General features: G+C 35.2%; 1 protein-coding gene across 1 annotated transcript in view; it reads right to left on the minus strand.

Moving 5' to 3' along the window:
- Nucleotides 1–20,638, minus strand: part of CCDC171 (coiled-coil domain containing 171) — a 555,758-nt gene that overhangs the window by 211,067 nt on the left and 324,053 nt on the right. Inside the window, exon 22 of the mRNA XM_069090675.1 lies at nt 18,559–18,744. Coding sequence (XP_068946776.1) covers nt 18,559–18,744 — 186 coding nt within the window. The remainder of the gene's footprint in view (nt 1–18,558; nt 18,745–20,638) is intronic.

Below are 20,638 nucleotides of genomic sequence, written 5' to 3' on the forward strand. Positions count from 1 at the left end.
CTGGAAGAACAAAAGGTCAAGGATATCAAGGGAATTAATTTAAAAAATGCAAAAGAATGTATACTTACAAGATCCAAAACTATATTATAAAGCAATAATCATCAAAGCTATTTGGTACTGGCTAAGAAATAGATCGGTGGAGTAGGCTATGTACACAAGACACAGCAGTAAATGACTATAGTAATCAGAGTTTGATAAGCCTAAAGATTCCCGCTTTTGGGGTAAGAACTCACTATTCAAAAAAACTGCTGGGAAAACTGGAAAATAGCATGGCAGAAACTAGGCATAGACCAACATCTCACACTCTATACCAAGATAAAGTCAAAATAGGTACGTGATTTAGACATAAGGGATGATACCATAAGCTAATTACAAAATCAAGAAATAGTTCAACTGTCAGATCTATGAAGAGGGGAAGATTTATGAGCAAACAAGAGTGAGAGAACATTATGAAATGCGAAATGGATAATTTTGATTACATTGAATCAAAAAGTTTGGCAGAAATAAAACCAATGCAACCAAAATTAGAAGGAAAGGAGAAAGATGGGAAAGAATCTTTATAGCAAGTGTTTCTGATAAAGGCCTCATTTCTAAAATATAGAGAGAAGTGAGTTAAATTTATAAGAAAACAAGTCATTTCCCCAATTGAAAAATGATCAAAGGATATGAACAGGAAGTTTGCAGATGAAGAAATTAAAGATATCTATAGTCATATGAAAAAATGTTCTAAATGACTACTGATTAGAAAAAATGCAAATTAAAACAACTATGAGATACTACCACACACCTATCAGATTGACTAATATGACAGAAAAGGAAAACAATACATGTTGGACAGGATGTGGGGAAATTGGGACACTAATGCATCATTGGTAGAATTGTGAACTGATCCAATCATTCTGAAGAGTAATTTGGAACTGTGCCCAAAGGGCAACCAAACTGTGCATACTCTTTATCCAACAATAACACTAGCAGGTCTGTGTCCCAAAGAGATAATACAAGAGGGAAAAGGACTTACAAAAATATTTACAGCCGCTCTTTTTGTGATAGCAAAAAACTAGAAATTGAGGGGTTGCCAATCAAATGGGGAAGGATTGAACAAGCTATGGCATATGAAGGCAAGGAAATAGTATTGTGCAATAAGAAATGATGAGCAGACAGATTTCAGAAAAACTTAGAAAGACTTGAACTGATGCAAAGTGAAATGAGCAGAGTGAGGTAAACAGAGTACACAGTACAGTACACAGTACACAAATGTTCAACTATCAATGACTTAGTTGTTCTCGGCAATAAAATGCTACAATTACAAAGAACTCATGATGCTATATACCCATCCTGAGAAAGGGAGTCTGAAGGCAGGGTAAAGCGTACTATTTTCACTTTATTTTTTTCCCTTTTGCTGTTTCTTTGTTCACAACTGTGACTAATATGGAAATATTTTACATGATTGCACATATATAACCTATATCAAAATACTTACCATTTTAGGAAGTGGAGGGGGTAGGGAGGGAAGAAGAAAAATTTGGAACTCGAAATTTTGTTAAAATGAATGCTAAAAATTGTCTTTACCTATCATTGGAAAAAAAAAACTACTAAAAGACATAGAGGAAATTTTAGTAACAAATAAAGTAAATTGGAGGGAAAAGAAATATTTTACTTGAGTAACTAAAAGAAAAAGAATTTTAAAACTAGATAAAAGGAAGGGAGAAAAAAAGGAATATTTTAAACAAAATAGAGAAAGAGGCAGAGAATGGGGAACAAGTGTACTTGCAAGAGAAAGGAAGACAAATAGTGAAAATATGGTTGTCTCAAAGTAGATTTATCACAGTAAAGACAAATGGAAGAAAATATGAACAACCCAACTAATTTTTTAATGTAAATGACACAAATAACTGATAAAATGAAAAAGAATGGTAAAATGGATAAGAAAACAAAACCTGATTATCTGTTCCTTACAAGAAATACACCTAATAACAAAGAAATACAAATAATAAAAACAAGGGGCTAAAACAAAATTTAAAGTGTTATCAGATGAATCTTAAAAAAGAGTTGCAATCATGACATCAGAAAAAGTAAAAAATAAAAATTCACCAAAAAATAGGAATAAACAAGGTAAACAGGAAAAAGAAATCATAAGGAACTTATTAAAGTTGAACTATTTACATTCCTATGTGGAAAAACAATAATTGTAACTCATAAGATTTTTCTCAGTATGAAGATAGCTGAAGGGAATATATATGTATATAGATATATGTATACATACATATTTGTATGTATAGCAGGATGTATGTATATACAAATATATATATATGAGTGTGGGCATTTGTATGTTCATGTATACAGAGGGCACAGGATGAGTTGAAGAGGAAGGGATGATATCTAAAAAATAAAATTAATAGGTGAGAGAGGACTTTATTGGGAGAAGGAGAAAGGGAGAGATAGATTAGGGTAAATTATCTCATATAAAAGAGGCGAGAAAACTGTTACAATGGAGGGGAAGAGCAGGAAGGTTAAAGGGAATTGCTCTCTTCTCCCCACCCCAAAAAAATTACTACAAGTCTAGTCTAGAAAAGTTACAGTTGTCTGAGGACCCTGGGAACAGGGTACGGCCAAATGGGCACCATACTGAATCTTACAGCCCAAGAATTAAACTGGAGCCTGATGCTGCACTCAAGGCAAGAGAAGGCCCCTGACACAGCATGGAAGGGTCTGACACTGTAGAGAGGGCAGAAATAGGTATCATTAGGCAGCTCTGTCACTGATATCCCAAAGCTAGGTCACAGATCCAAGAAAGATTGAAAGGGAACCAACACATAGGGGTGGCAGACCAGGGAAAGGAACAGTTGCAGGCCCAAGGAACGGGGCAAGAACAGAAGCAAGGAATAGTTGTATTGCTCTGACTGAAACAGGAGCTTGGACCTAGTCCCCAGCCCAGTGTGAAACCTGTAGTTTTCTATCTATCACAGGGAGTTCAAGGCTAGAGGAAGCCTAAAATTCTGTCATTCTGTAACTGAAAAGTCTTCTAACTGGAAGACTATGGTTTAGACCTCCGGCGGTCTACTGAAGCTTCAAAATATAGAAATCTACAACTATGTTGCACAGCTCCAAAACGGGGGAGGAACTTGCAAACTTTAAACTAGGAGGGCAACAATCAGACATCACTCCAGATAATGTCTTTGGGATCACTAAAAGTTTGCAGGTCCCAGTCTGAGTCACTCAAGAAATCCTTGAAGAATACAATACTCAATATGAAGAGAAAGCAGCAGCAGGACTAAAGAAAAGTCTCAGATATGCCCTCCAGAAGTGTGTAGAATATTTGGCAGCTAATAAGAGTTACTGACCATACGTCTAATGTTTATTTAAAAAAAAAAAAGTTTTACTGAAATGTCTACTTAATTCACCACGTGTTAAAAACTCTTGTATCTAGTGTTTCATTGAATTCTCGTGATTGTAATATCGATAAGTACCCTTCCACATTCTTGTTTGCCCTATTCTTACCTGGAAACTATGTCTTTTAATATGACACCACTTGTCAGCACTAATATTAGTGATTTCATATAGTTTCCTATACCAGATTGCAGATTTAGATAGTATTTAAGTTTGCAAAAGTCATGGGTTTTTTTGTTTCTGTTTTTCTTTCTGTAAAACTACTAGATGTATTGCTAGTGATATAAGACTCAAGGCATGTGACTCTTGGGGAATCAGTTCTACTGTTGTCATTGTTGGGAATCCCCAATATATTTAAATTTATTTTTAGAAAGGTGTATACATATATATATATGTATATATATATATGCACACACACTCATATTTCTTTATTTATTAAATGATTACCAGATTGATGTTAATGTAGTAAAATATTTGTAGGCTGATTTTAGAACTGAGATAAGATATTGTGAAAATTAAAGCTTAATAAATATTTACCATTAAAAAAAAAGAAGTGTGTGAAGACTAGTCCTAAAAACAAAACCCTAGTTCAGGAAGAAAGAATGTAAATAAATGAATAAACAAATAAAATAATCCCCAAATAAAGAACCATTGGGCAACTAGGTGGTGCAGTATATAGAAAGCCAGGCGTAGAGTCAGGAAGATCTGAGTTCAAATTTGGTCTTAGACACTGACTAGCTGTGTGACCCTGGGCAAATTACTTACCCCTGTTTGCCTTGGTTTCCTCATCTATAAGATGAGCTATACAAGGAAATGGCAAATCACTCCAATATCTTTCCCAAGAAAACCCCAAAATGAAATCAGGAAGAGTCAGACAGGATTGAAATAACTCAACAACAACAAAAGAAAACCATCATGATGACAGTGACATCTAAAATACAAACCAAGAAGAAAAGAACATTGCCAAAACAAGAAAAACCTCTAAGTAATAGAACTTCAACTACAATTACTAGAAGAAATTAAAAGAATTAATTTTTAAGAGTTAAAGAATTGCTTTATAAATGAAATTAGAGTTCTTGGACAAAGAATTGGAAAAGAAATAAAAGCTATGGAGAAAAGACCTTGGAAGGAAAATTAAGAACTTAGGTATAAAATGTTACCCCAAGCTACTTAAAAATTAAAATAAACTAAAAAGTTATTAATGACTCTGTGAGACAGAAAACTTTAAAAGGTTTTTTTTAAAAAGAACTTTAAAAAATGTAGGGTCTTGAATATTCTTTTTTCTTAACTGTCCTGGAAAACCAATTAAGGAGAAATAATTTAGTCATTAGACAACTTAAAAGCAATCACTATAAAAAAAGCCAGGACATCATGTTTCAAGAGATCATTGTGGAAGATTTCTCCTATCTGTTAAAACAAGAGGGCAAAGTAAAACAGAAAGAATTTACCAGTCAAGTTCAGAAAGAAAATCAATGAAAAATCAGAAGGATCAGAGCCAAAATTCAGAATTTTCAGATAAAATTAAAAAATAAAGAATTTTTATATAATTAGATATAAAAATTAATAAAAAAATTTTAATAAAAATAAAATAAAAATTAATTTAAAAAATAGAAGAAAGAATTCAAGTGCCAAGTAACTATAATCAGAATGACCCTAGACTGAGCTGCTACCACCATAAAAGTGTGGATGGCTAGGAAATTTGATATTCCAAAAGGCAAATGAATAACTTGCTCAGCAAAAAAAAAACTGAGCATAATTCTACCCAGGCAAAAAGTAGACATTTAATGAAATATAAAACTTCCAATCATTCATTTAAATTGTTTAATTAAATTATCTTGTTTTTAACTAACAAATCTATTTTCAATACCACTTAATCACAAATTGGAAAAGAAAAAAGGAAAACAAAACCCTTGTTAAAAAAAATATGAATAGTGAAACAAAACTACTTTCAAGCTGCTTCGAGTATCTCCAAAAACCATGTCTCAAGCCATACCTTGTGTATATTATATCTCTGTCAAGATATAAGTAGCATATGTTTCATCATGGGACCTCTGGACTAGTCAGAGGCCTCAAGGTTGACAAAGCTGTCTGTCTTTATAATGCTATTGTTATTGTGTAATTGTTCTCCTGGTTCTGCTCAGTGCACTTTATATCCTATCAGTATGCACAAGTCTTCCCAGGTTTCTCTGAAACCATCCCCTTCATCATTTCTTACAATACAATGGTATTGCATTACATTGATAGATCATAATTTATTTAGCCATTCCCCCAATTATGGGTACCTCCTTAGTGGCTGGTGCCTTGCCACCACAAAAAGAGCAACTATAATTATATATATATAGATGAGTCCTTTTCCTCTTTCTTTAATAGACCTTTCTACTGCTAGTTCAAAGGGTTTAGTGCAAGCACAGTTTAGTAAAGTTTTCTCATCTTTTTGTTAAAGAGAATTAATGATGGTGGGAAATGGGCATTCTGAAAAAGGAGAGAAACTGTGATGAAGCAATTCACTGGATAAAAAATGAAGAAAGCATTAATGTTTTGGATATGAAGTACAAAAAAAGTCAAAGGAAGGAAGGAAGAAGGCTCTGAGACTATAGTGCCATGAACATGGAAGGAATACCTCCCTACATCAGAAATGAGAACAGCATACCAATTTCTTCCTTATTCTGGCCCAATCATATAGAGTTTCAAATTTCAGGTCTACTGATTGCTCCCTATGTGACCCCCTGTGCAAGTCATTGCATTTCTGTGGACCTTGGCTTCCTCAGCTGTAAAATAATACAGTTGGACTACACTTAATATAAGGTCACTTCTACAACTAAATTTGTGATCCTATGAATGGGTTATGTTCTCAATATAAGAACACCTAATGTAGCTCTTTTCTTCCTTTTACATTCTGACTCATGAAAGGGATAATGTGAAGAAAAAAAAAACATTAAACATGTGCCAAGCACTGTGTTAAATGCTAAGGATATCAATGGGGGGTAGAGAGGTACTTGAGGAACCTGTTCTAGCAGGATTCACATTCTAATTGGGGAAACAATATATATGAAAGAAGAGACGTAAATATTCCAATTATTAAGGGTATTATAAAATCAAACTAAGACTGTACTTAGATGTAGTTGTCTAACTATGGCAACTGGATCACCTGTAAGTGATATGATGACAAATTGATGGCAGATGAGGAAAGCCACTTAGGAAGTATGTAGTTACAAAGCTAGAAGTTCCAGACAGGACCTTGCCAGTTCACTGCCTCTCTGGCAAATGTTCAAGGGGAAAGAAATATGTAAGATTAAAAATACAATCCATGAAGTGATGAACTTACAAAATTGCAAATGAAATACCAAATTATGCAAAATAGGAAACTCTTTTTTATTCTTTCCTGACATTGGTACTATTTATGGATTTAAAACAATTGTTTCATGCATCCAACAAAAAGAAATGTTATAATTAATTATGAAATTTATTCTATAAACAATTTAGAATAAAATTAATTTTTAATGAATTCAAAATCTTATTAAAACATACTCATGAAGAATCAACTTTAGTAATGAAATTATTCTAATCTAATAGAACTTTAATGAATTGTATCTGTTTGTGGCCAGTTTTTAGATACAAGTACTATCACATGGAACAGTCCTAAACTTTCATTAATTTTTTTTTAAATCAACCTTTAATAACTTCATTAATTAAAAAAAACATTTTTTTCTGATTTTGCAGCTAAAGTATCTTAGATTATGTCTAGTGGGAAATAGGTTACTTGCCATGTTTTTTTTTTCTTTAAATTTAAAAGAGTAATCAACAAGTATTAAGCATAGATAACTTCTAGGCTCTGTGATAAGTGCTGGGGCTCAAAAACAAAGAATCAGTCTAACAGGGAGGTTACAGGTATCCTCCCTACAGCAGTTAATGAATATCCAGGAAGGAGAGGAAAGAACTGGATTTTGCCTATATAAAATCAAGGCACATAAAGTCATACTCCAAAAATTGTGGAGGGAATAATTGCATAGTTGTCTTTTACATAATCAAACAACTTCATCATGCAAATTTTTTCAAGTTCTTTCGAATTTACTTTTATTCTTCTAAAGATACGTGACAAATATGGAATTAACTTCATATATGAGAAGGAAATTAGCATATATTAAGTGATTATTATTATGTGACAAGCTGTGTGTTAAGTGCTTTATAAATGTTTTCTCATTTAAACTAATTGTAAGGAAAATATTTGTAATAAAAGTAACATTTTTATAAATTTTTCAATGATTCATTAAGAAAATAAGCCAAGTGTAACCTTTTAGTGAAGCACATGGATCCCTACTCAGAATAATGTTTTTAAATGCAAAAAATAAAATGTGCAAAATTACATAGGAAACCAATTCTATGGAAATGCAATTATCAAAAATATTTTTTAAAACAAGTTAAAGGACCTCAAGCTAAAAAACCTCTATAAAAATCCTTTTTACAAAAAAAGTGCAATCCATAATTAAGCTTATTGTTTAAGATATATAAACCATTTCAAGATAGAATGTACCCAAGAGATTGCCCATGAACTCAAAAACATATAGTAAATATGTCTCATGATCATTTAATTAAAATATATTTCAAAATTTTCAAATAATTAATATATATTTCCTGCCCTCAGGCTGGCCTAGCATCCTACCCAACTAATGTTTCTTTACCCAGGCCATTTTCTGTTCTGCACATTAGCTGCTGCTGCCCCTAAAACTCTCACTTTTTTAGAAATAATCATCTCACCAAAAATTCCACCTGGCCATGAGTGAATTTAGAAAAAAAAGATTTTTATTTCATGTCATTTCAGACAGGTGACTTGACCTCTAACTCCTTGTCAAAAAGGCTAGGTACAAGCACACATTAAGATAGTTACAAAAGCCCTTTTATAATCCATCCAGATTCGAATTTCCAACCTTGACCCACATTGGTCAGCATTCCAGGGTTCACTAAACCCCACCCCTTGATTACATCTTCTCATTTCCACACTTCAATTCCCCCCTCCCTTCTCATCTTCATTTTTCCTTATACTTAAATAGAGGAAAGCGCAAAAATACTTCTGGTCTCCTCCCCTTTTGTCTGCTTCAGATAGCATGAGAAAGAATTTTCCTCAGTTGCTAAGAGAATTGACAAAGTGAGTTTGAAGACTAAAAGTCCCATTATGGTCTGGTTCTATGGGCTTCATTCTTTGTGAACCACAAAGTTCACCACTGGTCTGGCTGTTCTTTTCATACACAGGAAAAGGCATATTCAGAACAAAGAAAAGTAGTAGATGTGTTGATTTTCAGGCAGCCAACCTCCCCCCAACTGCCCCTACAAGCAGTTCTGTCTCGGAAATAAACCATCAGTATGTAATATAATTTCTGTGGAAACAAAATTTAATCATACCTTATACCCTGGAGCTGTATTGTACTGACTGGTGAGAGTTCAATCTATCTAGTTGACCCTGATCATACAAAGATACTTCACTCTGCAATTTTTAGTCCTGAAGCTTCCCCCAAAACCACAAGTCCTTGCTTTCTTTCCACCTCTTGTTCCAGGAACTAATATCAGAACAACATTGCCATTATTTCTAGAAATGGTACATTAATTGACTGTCTTACTTATCATCCTTCTTTCTCCCTTACCAAACAGTCCTCCGTCATCAGTACCACTTTATACATAACTCTTTGTATAAGAATGTAAGCTCTTGGAGGACAGAAATTATTTCATTCTTTTTCTTTTTATCTCAAGCACCTACCATAAAGTAAGCACTTAATAAATTATTTTTTTCAGTCATTCATTCCTTCATAATGTAAGAAGGGATATAATGGAATCTTGTATTGCTCCCACAAAAGTTATTGGAAGATAATCAATAGTTGTGGGGAAGCTCTTGTTTGTCTTACTTTACTAAAACCCAGGCTTTCCTGGAACTATGTCGACGGCCAGAGGGAACTAAAAAGTTGGGGTTGTGGAACACAGCCCTGACCTTAGAAGAGAAGAGGTCATGTCCCTGTCAGGTCTCAAGTGTCCTCACTACCCCACCTCTGTAATCTACATATAATCTGCATATTTTAAGGGAATGTAGAATATATAGAAGGAAATAAAGTGAGGAGTAGGAGGAATTTGAATAACCTTTGAGAAATTTGACTATATAGAGAAAGAGAGGGAATGTAGAATATGTATAAAGAGAGGGAAATAAAGTAAGGAATTTGAGGAATTTAACTTACCCTAAATCAACCAGGAAGGACAAAACTTGTAGACCCTCACTCCTGCTTCAGTGTGAGTATGGATATGTCCCTAGTGAGCACCACACCTGCTTCTTTGCTTGAAGCATAAACACTTTCCTCTGCACAATCTGTTTCTGAGGTCTTCCGTGGGAAGGGGTTTGTCATTTTAAGGGGTACATCATGTGACTTTTCCTAAAGGTCCTCAGGAAAGGGAAGCAATAGGCAGTGGGAGCTTGTCCCAGGCCAACTCCCTGACCCTACCTGGAAGTCCTGTGATCCCCACAGCTATGTTGAGGGGCATGTCACATGGATCTTCCTAAGGACTACCAGGGAAGCAGTGGGCAGCAGAAGCTCTGACCTCACACCCTGACCCTACCTGGGAGGTCCTGTGAACCCCAAAAGTATATTTCTCACAATAAGAACAGGAAGAAGGGTATTTTCATAGTCATGTAAATTTAAAAGGGAAATGCTTCTCTCCTAGATTGTCATTCATTCTGTGCTTCTGAGTTTATTTCTTTATAGTACATTCACTATAGTTTTACTACAGTGAAAGTGCAGGTGAGGTTAGCTAACACACATTTGTACTGGATCCAAAAAGCATGGTTTTGTGATTTCCTCCAGCTCTGTTCAGTAGCACTTGAATGGAAAGGAGGAAGATGGTGGGATCCTTTCTTTATACTATTTAATAGCTTCTGATTTGAAATCAACATTTTCCAATATGCTTTTGTCTAAATTCTAGAGAGACTCATGTAAGAATTAGTCTCATGTAGTCTAGATTCTAGAAAGACTCATGTAACAATTAGTCTAAATCTCCAGGGCTAGTCTATAAAATTCTCAGTTTTCATAGTATTGGCTCAGTTCAGCCAAATATCTGAATATGGAAAAGAAATGGCTATTAATATATTGACCTTTGACCTTTTAAATAGGCAGATTAATATAAGAAAATGATGCTATGCTGACCTTTGATATTTTACAAAAAGGATTTCTAACAGAAGATAATACTGTTGTCCCTACTTCATTATGATTTATACCAATAGACCCACATGTTAAAATACCCAGAATTAGAAAAGTAGTACAGATGTGAGAATGGCACTTTCTGGATCTCTAGATATTAAAAAAAATCAAGGTGGCAATCCCAATGATAACTTTTTTAAATTAAGAATTCAAATGAAAGTTAAGCAAAAGAAAAACTTTATTCAACTCAACACAAGATCTAAACTAATGTTTTAAAAGTCTCTGGGGGCGGCCAGGTAGCACAGCAAGTAAGAGCACCGGCTCCAGTGTTGAGAAGACCTGGAGATCGAATCCCGGGCTCAGACACTTAGCATCCACCCAGAAACACCTGGCCGTGTAACCTTGAGCAAGTTACTTAACCCCAATTGCTTAGGGGCAGCCAAGTGGCTCAGTGAGTAGGAGTACCGGCTCCAGTGTCGGGACGACCTGGAGATCGAATCCCGGGCTCAGACACTCAGCACCACACCCAGAAATAACTGGCTGTGTAACCTTGAGCAAGTTACTTAACCCCGATTGCTTAAAAATAAAAAAAATTTAAAAAAAGTCTCTGTAAAACTTCTAATTGACTTAAGAGGGGAAAAGCCAAGATGGCAGATTTAGGGTAGCCACCCTGCTGAATTCCCCCAATATTCCCCTCCAAACAACTTTAAAACAACTCCCCAAATCAAATTTTGGAGCAGCAGAGACAATAAAGGTCAGGGTGAGACATTTTTTCTGCCTAAGAAAACTCACGAGGTCATCAGAAAAAGTCTGTGAAACAGGGCTAGAGGTCCGTTGAAAAACCACACATTCAGGGGAACAACAACAGCCACAATAGCAGCAGCAGCTTTGGGAGCTCTTCAATAAAGAGATGGGAAGGGGGTTGGATAACTGGTGGGAAAGAGATTACAAGGGACCCACTGCTGGCACTGGGAACTGATGATGCTGATTAGTAATTCTATTGCCCTCACGTATCTCTGGGTGACAGTTACAGAGCGGAGAGGAACACTGGTGGTCAGACACACATGAACAGCAGCCCTGGTCATAGTTCCAAAGCAAAGAGAATGGAAATGTTAGTAACTCCAGGGGAATAGGGACCCTTCCTAGGTAAAGACCAGAGCACAGACCAGGAGAGAAGTCGAGATATCTTTCCTCAGTTCACATCACTTTGGAAGTACCAAAAACTTTCAGACAACCAAAATTAACTCTGAAAGCAGCAGCACAAAAAAGCCCAAAGTTTGGCACAGTATGACTCCCAATCCCTAGGGGACCAGAGACCAACTGTAACATAAAGTTCTAAATAAAAAAATAACCTGGAAAAATTAGTGGACAACAAAAAAAACAATCTGACCATAAAAAGCTACTACAGCAGCAGGGAAGACCAAGACATAAATTTAGAAAAAGCAACAGTGTGAAAACACCAACAAAGACTCAAAGAAAAATGCTAATTAGACCCAAAGCCTACAAAGAATTCCTATAAGAGGTTAAAAAAAGAGATGGGTGAAAATAAAAAATGGGAAAAGAAATGAGTAGAGCAAGAAAAGTATGAAAAGAGAATTAATAGCTTGGTAAAAGAAGCACTGAAAAAATACTGAAGAAAATGTCTTAAAAAGTAAAATTGGTCAAAGGGTTTAAAAACTAGCACAAAAATCCACTGATGATAAATGCTTTAAAAGCAGAACTAGCAATTGGAAAAGGAGATACAAAAGATCACTGAAGAAAATAATTCCTTAAAAATTGGAATTGGGTAAGTGGAAGCTAATTACTCCATGAGACATCAAGAAACAATAAAAGACAAAAGGATGAAAAATGGAAGAAAATATGAAATATTTCATCAAAAAAGTGACCTGGGAAATAGATCAAGAAGAGATAACTTAAGAATTATCTGACTAGCTGAAAATCAAGACCAAAAAAAGAGCTTAATATCATATTTCAAGAAATTATCAAGGAAAACTGCCCTGATATCTTAGATCCAGAGAGTAAAATAAAAATGGAAAGAATCCATTTATTCACTTCCTGAAAGAAATCATGAAATGAAAACTCCTAGGAATATCATAGTCAAATTCCAGAGCTCCCAGGTCAAAGAGAAAAATATTGCTAGCAACCAGAAAGAAAAAATTCAAACATCAGAGAGTTACAGTCAGGATTGCATAAGATTTAGCAGATTCCAGTGAGTAAGAGCACCAGCTCCAGTGTTGAGATGACCTGGAGATCGAATCCCAGGCTGAGACACTTAGCACCCACCCAGAAATAATTCACCGTGTAACCTTGAGCAAGTTACTTAACCCCAATTGCTTAGGGGTGGCCAGGTGGCTCAGCGAGTAAGAGCACTAGCTCCAGTGTGGGGATGACCTAGATCAAATCTGGGCTCAGATACTCAGCACCACACCCAGAAATAACTGGCTGTGTAACCTTGAGCAAGTTACTTAACCCCGATTGCTTTAAAAAAAAAAAAATTTAGCAGATTCCATGTTAAAGGAGTAGAGAGCTTGGAATAGGATATTCTTGAAGGCAAAGGAGCTAGGATTATAACCAACAATCATCTACACAACAAAACTGTGTATAATCCTTCAGGGGGAAAATTAAACATTTAATGAAAGAGAGGAATTTCTTCTTTTTTTTTTTTAAGCAATCAGGGTTAAGTAACTTGCTCAAGGTTACACAGCCAGTTATTATTATTTCTGGGTGTGGTGCTGAGTATCTGAGCCCAGATTTGATCCCCAGGTTATCCTGACACAGGAGCCAGTGCTCTTATTCACTGAGCCACCTGGCCACCTCGAAAAAGAGGAATTTCAACCATTCCCAATGAAAAGATCTGAGTTGAAAAGAAAATCTGACTCAAGAGAAGCATAAAATGGCAAACATGGAAGAGTAATCATAAAGGACTCAATGAAGTTAAACTATTTACATTCCTTTATGGTAAAATGATACATGTAACTCCTACAAACTTTACTGTTATTAGGGCAGCTAAAAAGAATTTACATAGAATGCATGGGTGTAAGTTGTTTATGTTAGAATGATCTCCAAAATAAAAAAACAAACCACAATCCCAAAGGACCATGATGAAAAAATACTATCCCCCTCCAGAGTACTGCTGAATTCTGGGTACAAAATGAAGTATAATTTTCACACTTTTTACATTTCTCTTGCTTTTTTGAAATATGGTTAATATGGAAATATGTTCTGCATGATTTCACATATCTAGTTGATATACTGCTTGCTTTCTCAGTGGGTGAGGGAGGAAGGGGAACAGAGACAATTTGGAACTCAAAATTTTAAAAGAAAAGAATACTAAAAGTAAATGATAAATTATAATTTTTAAAATTAAGATATTTAATTGACTATTTCACATCTCAAAATGTTTCAGGCTAAGATTCAGAGTAAATACTTGATGACAAGCTGATGTAGCTCTTAAGGAAATGTATTTAAGTTCACACTTGGGAACTGTTTACTTCCTAGCTTTTCACTGACAATATTTTTTTTATAAAAGCCATCATTAAAAAAACAATTCAAAGGTCAGGAAGGTGGCACAGTGAATAGAGAACCGGCCCTGGAGTTAAGAGGACCTAAGTTCAAATCTGGCCTCAGATACTTGACAAACTTACTAGCTGTGTCACTGTAATAGTAAGGGAATTTGAAGATCTTTCCTGTCCCTTAATAAGCCTAAGGGAATCTGAAGACCTTCCCTGCTTTGAAAATATACCCTGCCCCCTAATAGGCTAAATGTAATCACAAGGATCCTGCAGTGGGAGGAATTTGTTGAAAGGCAGAGCAGAGCCCACAGGAAGCTGGGAGTCAGAACAGCTAGATGGTGGGAGGAAAAAGGATGGCAAGCAAGCAGACTAGGCTTCTAAGTAAATGTTAGTTTGTGGAAAGGCTAAAGGATGCTGTGGCTCTCTGTGCTGTTGTGGCTTATTAACTTCTTTGCTACTATGATGGAATCCGCATACAGGTTTTTGAGATTCAATTTTCTAGTGTGTCTGAATAAATGTTTTCCTTTTGTCTTATACGTGGACAGGATGTTATATTTTGTAATTAAGGAGCATGCAGGTATATTTATAGTGACTGTGGGCACTGTGAATATTGCACTGGTGCACTGTGGGCAAGTCACTTAAGCCCAATTGTCTTGCCTTCTCCTCTCCAAAAAGCAAAAAAAATTCAGCACACAAATGAACATTTCTTTAATGTGAATCATATAGGTTCTGGAACAGCAATGATTCCATATTGATCATTCAGCTTTTGTTTGAAGAACTCTAAAGAGAAAAAAATTCATCACTTCAAAAGTTATTTTATTCCACTTTTGGATAGCTCTAATTATTAGGCTAGGTTTTTTTTTTTTCCTTATATGAGACACAATTTTTCTCATTGCAATTTCTTGTTCCTTGTAGTCTTGCTTTCTGGAGTTAAACAGAACAAATAAATTCCATTCTTCTTCCATATGAAACTCCTTCAAATACTTGACAAATTAATAATTATGGAAATTTATTTAACCTAGGCTTCCTCTTTATCAGTGATAAGTTTTGCTCTGGGCTTAGATAATTTCTCTCTTCTCCCAGCCTCCACTGGGTCACTCCTACCCCAACATGCATAAAACTTTTTATTTGTTACTGTTTCTCTGAAATACACTTCTGAAACACTAAGCGATTTAGGCTAAAAGAAGTCTTATATTTTATCAGCAATCAAGTCATCTCAACTTAATACATGTAAATTGTTTTAAATTAATGTCTGGGGAATGGGAAGCTTGATTATTGTTTGAAAACTATATGGAAATAGATGTCTCTGAAAACTTAATCTGAGTGCTTCTCAGAAGAAATTCTGAATTTAGCTACAGGTTAATTCTGTATATTTTTATATTACAGCCTATATTTTTAAGCTTTATAACTTCTCGTCTTCTTTTAAAACCAATTGTCACTTTGATAAGTGATTTCTGAATTCTAAAAGCTAGAAGTAGCTGCTCTTGGAGTTGAACTACATGATTAACCATGCTAAATCTTGGATTCTTTTTTGTCACGGACCAATGGATTCTTTCTGTTTATATTAGAATTCTTATTTTTTTCTAATTCTTTGCAAATTACATACAAAGGTGCTTTTGGAAGTTGGAACGTCTGGCTCCCAATCCAGGGTTCTTTCCATTGCATGAAAGCAATTTTTACTTTCTAAATTTTCTGGGATTTCAATAATGCTGAGATTATACCATTTAGATCTAATCAATCTTTGAAGTCTCTCCCTTGAATATGAACATATTTAGGGGAAAACTTTTAAGGACACCTTGTGTTTTAAATGTCTCAGCATTATGTGCTTTTCTTCTTTTTACTACATTGTTTGTCATTAGCTACTTCTATTTTTTATATTTTTTTTACAGGTTCCATCTTGGTAATTTTTGTTTATTTTTTCTCCCAATCTCTTATATCTTTTGATCTTAAGCTTGAGGCACTGTTTTCTCTTACTTTCTTCAAACTTTTATTTTACTTGATCATGTGTTATTTATGTACATTCTTAATTTTTAAATTTTTGTTTATTTGTTTGAAGACATCTTGCACTTCTAGTACTTGAGTTGATTCAGTTGCTTTATTATATTTTTTTAAATTAATTTTTTTCTTTTTTCATTTTCTATTTTAGACAATCCCTCCACTTGGGCAGTATTTTTAAAAGCCATTTATGTTATTTTTTTTAAAGCAATTGGGGTTAAGTAACTTGATCAAGGTTACATGGCCAATTATTTTGTGTGGGTGCCAAGTATCTGAGGCTGGAACCAATCCTGGGTCTCCCGACGCCAGGGCTGGTGCTCTTACTGCGCCACCTGGTGTAATGAATGCCAAGCAAAGGCAACTTCCCAAGGTTCAGAATACCAGCATAGGTGCTCTCCATTTTATTCAGTGACAAAGTAAGAACAGAGAAGATCAAAATATGACATCATTCAAAATACAGCATTTACTAAGTGTGATTAAATAATCTCCAAGTACTACCCCACCCCAGGACCTTCCATTCATTCAATCAATTACAAAGTCCCTGTTCTAAATACTACTCCACTCCTAGGCTGTACCTTCATTTAGTCCACCACAAAGCCCCTCTTCTCAAATGGAGATAGTTTCCAAACATAAGTAAAGTACATTCATTTGTTCAACCATAGAACACAAAAAGGTCAAAAGTTCCCCACCCCTGGATCACAATTCAATCTATCCCAGAGTTACATCAAGTTTAAGCACAGCACTTAATACCCAAATGGAGGTCTTTTCTTCATCTTGAAAGGCATGTTCTCAGCAATCTTAGTTCCTGGGGAGACAAGGCTTAGCAAGGCCACAAGATACATTGCCAGTCTCTTCATTAATTCATCCTCTGTCTGCAGAACAGTCCTAGAACCCCTGAAAACATTAGCAAAACCCTCTCCCAGGATTTCTGTAAACATACAACAAGAAAATCCTCCTTCAGGGCTTCTGAACCAACAGAAAGGTTCCCAGACCCCTGCAACAACAGCACTGCCCTTCACCAGTGGACAGTATTCACTCTCTGTCTGCAGGACAGTCTCAGTAGCTCTGAACCAACAGAAAGGTTCCCAGACCCCTGCAACAACAGCACTGTCCTTCACCAGTGGACAGTATTCACTCTCTGTCTGCAGGACAGCCTCAGGAGCTCTTAGCCAACAGCCAGGTTCCAGGACTTCTTCAACAGGACTGTCTTTCACCAGTGGACAAATCTGGCAAAACAACATCAAAACAGACAGACAAAGTACCAGCAAAACAGCCATGTCTCCTCAGTCCTTGGCAGCTCCGGGGGCAGGTCTCAAAAGTCCAGGGCGAATCAAAGTGGCCTTCAGCAATCTTCTCAGTCTCTCTCTCTCTGCCTCCACGTGGGTGCTGCTTCCAAAAAGTTCTTCTGCCTCTCTCTTGTCTCTCCAAATCTACGTCACCAGCTCCTCCCAGTTCTTGTCTCTCTTTTCACATCAACAAGCCCATCCCACAGGTGGGATTAACAAACTCTGGGTTTTAACACAATCAGTTTGAAAACCAAGCCAATACAGGGGGATCTTTATATTCCATTACTATCACACCTGGCCACCCCTGCCATTTATCTTCTTAATGTATTTATGTGTTGTATTTTCAGGAGTAAGAGAGGAATGATTGAGTCCCTTCAACTGTCACACTCAACCATGTTGAGAGGGAAGCATAAAACTATGACTTATAAAATAGTTTCCTAACATCTATGCTACTAGGAAAGCCAGTGTTTTTGTTTTGGGTTTTTAATACACCACACATATTAGAGGCAGTCAGGTCTGCTCTATTCACAAAAAAGTCTAATATCATTACTTTTTTTAAAAAATAAATTTATTTTTTGTTTTCAACATTCATTTCCACTAGATTCTGAGTTACAATTTTTTCTCCCCATCTTTCCCCTACCCCAACCCCAAAACAGCAAGCCTACCAAATACCCCTTCCCCCAATCTGTTTTCTCTTATATCCTCCTCCAAGACCCCCCTAACTTTCTAGTAGGGCAAGATGGATTTCTATACCCCAGTGCCTGTATAATATTATTAATTTCATAGTACATGATATTAAACTTTGGATTTTACTTCAAGAAGAAGAAAGGAATATCTGAAGCAAAGAAAAATTAGAGCTCCAAACTACAGGTATGGAAACTGATGACACATTCAAGAAAAGAGAGGAATGAGTGGTGGGGTGGGTTATGGGGACATTATAAGCAGAGAAATCTCTACTTAGTTATCAACAAATAAAACCAACTTTGGTATATATGAAGTACATATGAGTCATCTCAGAAAGAAAACCTGCTTGTTGATATTTATATATTCTCAGAGCAGCAGCTCATGCTCTAAAAAACCTTTTTGAAGCAAAAGAAGAGAAAATGTCACAGTTTTAAATCTATTCCCTTTAGTAAATATATATTATTTTCACAAAGACTCATACACAGAGGAAATAAAACATATATACAAGAGACAATTTTGTACCTTAACAGCTTCACCAAGGGTTTGGTTTTTGTCTGCTTCCTCACTAGAGTGCAGCTCTAGTCTATAATTTAACTCCTGAAGCTGTTGTGCCTGTTCATTCAGAAGCATTTGGGCCTGCTGTTCCCGAAGTAATGCATTATTCAGTTCTTCACAGGCACTTTCAAACCTTTCATGGGTGATCAATTTCTAATAAAAGGAGAAAAAAGCGATTCAGTCATAAAATAACTCTACTATTTATATGTCTGACCTTAACAATTGTATTTGCTAACATGCAAAGGTGTCAACCAAACATCTGAAAATATATAATGGATATCAGAAGATCATTTGTCTTTACAAAGTAAGATATACATAACTGATGAGTATTAACAACATATCTTTCCCACATCTGATCACAATACATTCAAATAAAAGAAAGGCTTTCTTCTCAATTCTACACAATTCAAGATTTGAATTAAATACGCAGATATTGGGAATGAAAAAAGAATTTACTTCCATTTCAATATACCTATTAAATATTATTATAGAATAGAATTTTATAACTTCAAAATAAATACTATTTTTTACAATATATTTAATAATATTTTAAATAAAAATTTTAAAATATTAAAAATATCATTTCCAAAGTCTACAAAGGATGCTTTGAAAAGTTTACAGAAGTGTCAGAATGATCTACTTTATTAGTGAAGGTCAAGCATAAATACAATTCAAAGTAATATTCCTGAGTACATTTGTCAAACAAATGTAAACATAAATTCTGTATTACATGTATACATGTTTGTTTATATATATGTGTGTGTGTATGAATAGATACTGATATGGAAAAAAAAATATATATATATAGATGATTTAGTAGTATAGAAAACTGGCCTAGGAGCTAGGAAGACCTGGGTTAGAATTATACTTCTGGCATCATTGGCTACATGACTATGAACACGTTATTTGACATGAGAATGCCCTAAGCAACACTCTAAAGCTGAAAATGGAAAAGAAAGTGTGAACTTATTTTGGTAGAAAGGGTTTATTTGCCTAGTATCTTTCTATATCTGTGAAATCTTTGGTCTACTTACTATTCTGATCTTAAACCTGATATCTATGAACATATACAATGTAAATGACATATAATAATTTATTAGTACCAAGACTTTTGTTTTTTTTTTTAGGGGAGGCAGGGAGAGGGGATACCCACACCTGTGGTTTTATTGGTATGGGTAAGGAAACTCCCTCACAAACAATGGCAAAAGACTGAAAATATTAAATGCTTATCTTTTTTTTTTTAAAGCAACTGGGGTTAAGTAACTTGCTCAAGGTTACACGGCCAGTTATTTCTGGGTGCGGTGCTAAGTATCTGAGCCCAGATTTAATGCCCAGGTCATCCCAACACTGGGACTGGTGCTCTTACTCGCTGAGCCACCTGTTTGCCCCTAAGCAATTGGGGTTAAGTAACTTGCTCAAGGTTACACGGCCAGGTGTTTCTGGGTGGGTGCTAAGTGTCTGAGCCCAGATTTGATCCCCAGGTCATCTCAACACTGGGGCCAGTACTCTTACTGGCTGTGCTACCTGGCCGCCCCAAATGCTTATCTTTTAATGACCATAATACAATAAAAAAGTTCATTAACAGAGACACTGAATCAATGATTAAAATTCAAGAGAAAATAACATCCTAAAGAATTGGATTGTGAAAGAACAATTCATAAAACACCTTTATCAATAAAAGAAAGAAAAAACAGATCAATTAACTTGAAGACAATTTTAAAACCTTAATTAAAAAGAAAACAGAAAAAAGAATTCAGAAAAACAGATTTACAAAACTAAAAAAAATAATGAATTCTAAAAGAGGTGGGCTCTATTTTGAAAAAAAATAAAATGTATAAACCATTAGCAAATTTGGCTTAAAAAATAAATTATCAGTATCAAAATTAAGAAAAAAATATGATGGGAGGCATTAATACAATTTTGTGGAATTATGAACTGGTCTTGCCATTTGGGAAAATCATTTGAAACTATATCCAAAAGTCATCAAACTACACACTTTGTTTCACCACTAATAATGTTACTAGCCTAACCAAGAAATCTAAGAGAT

The sequence above is a fragment of the Petaurus breviceps genome, unplaced genomic scaffold, assembly GCF_028583685.1.
Source record: "Petaurus breviceps papuanus isolate PSGF00001 unplaced genomic scaffold, PetGlider_PUasm1.0 187, whole genome shotgun sequence".
In the NCBI taxonomy this organism is placed as follows: domain Eukaryota; kingdom Metazoa; phylum Chordata; class Mammalia; order Diprotodontia; family Petauridae; genus Petaurus; species Petaurus breviceps.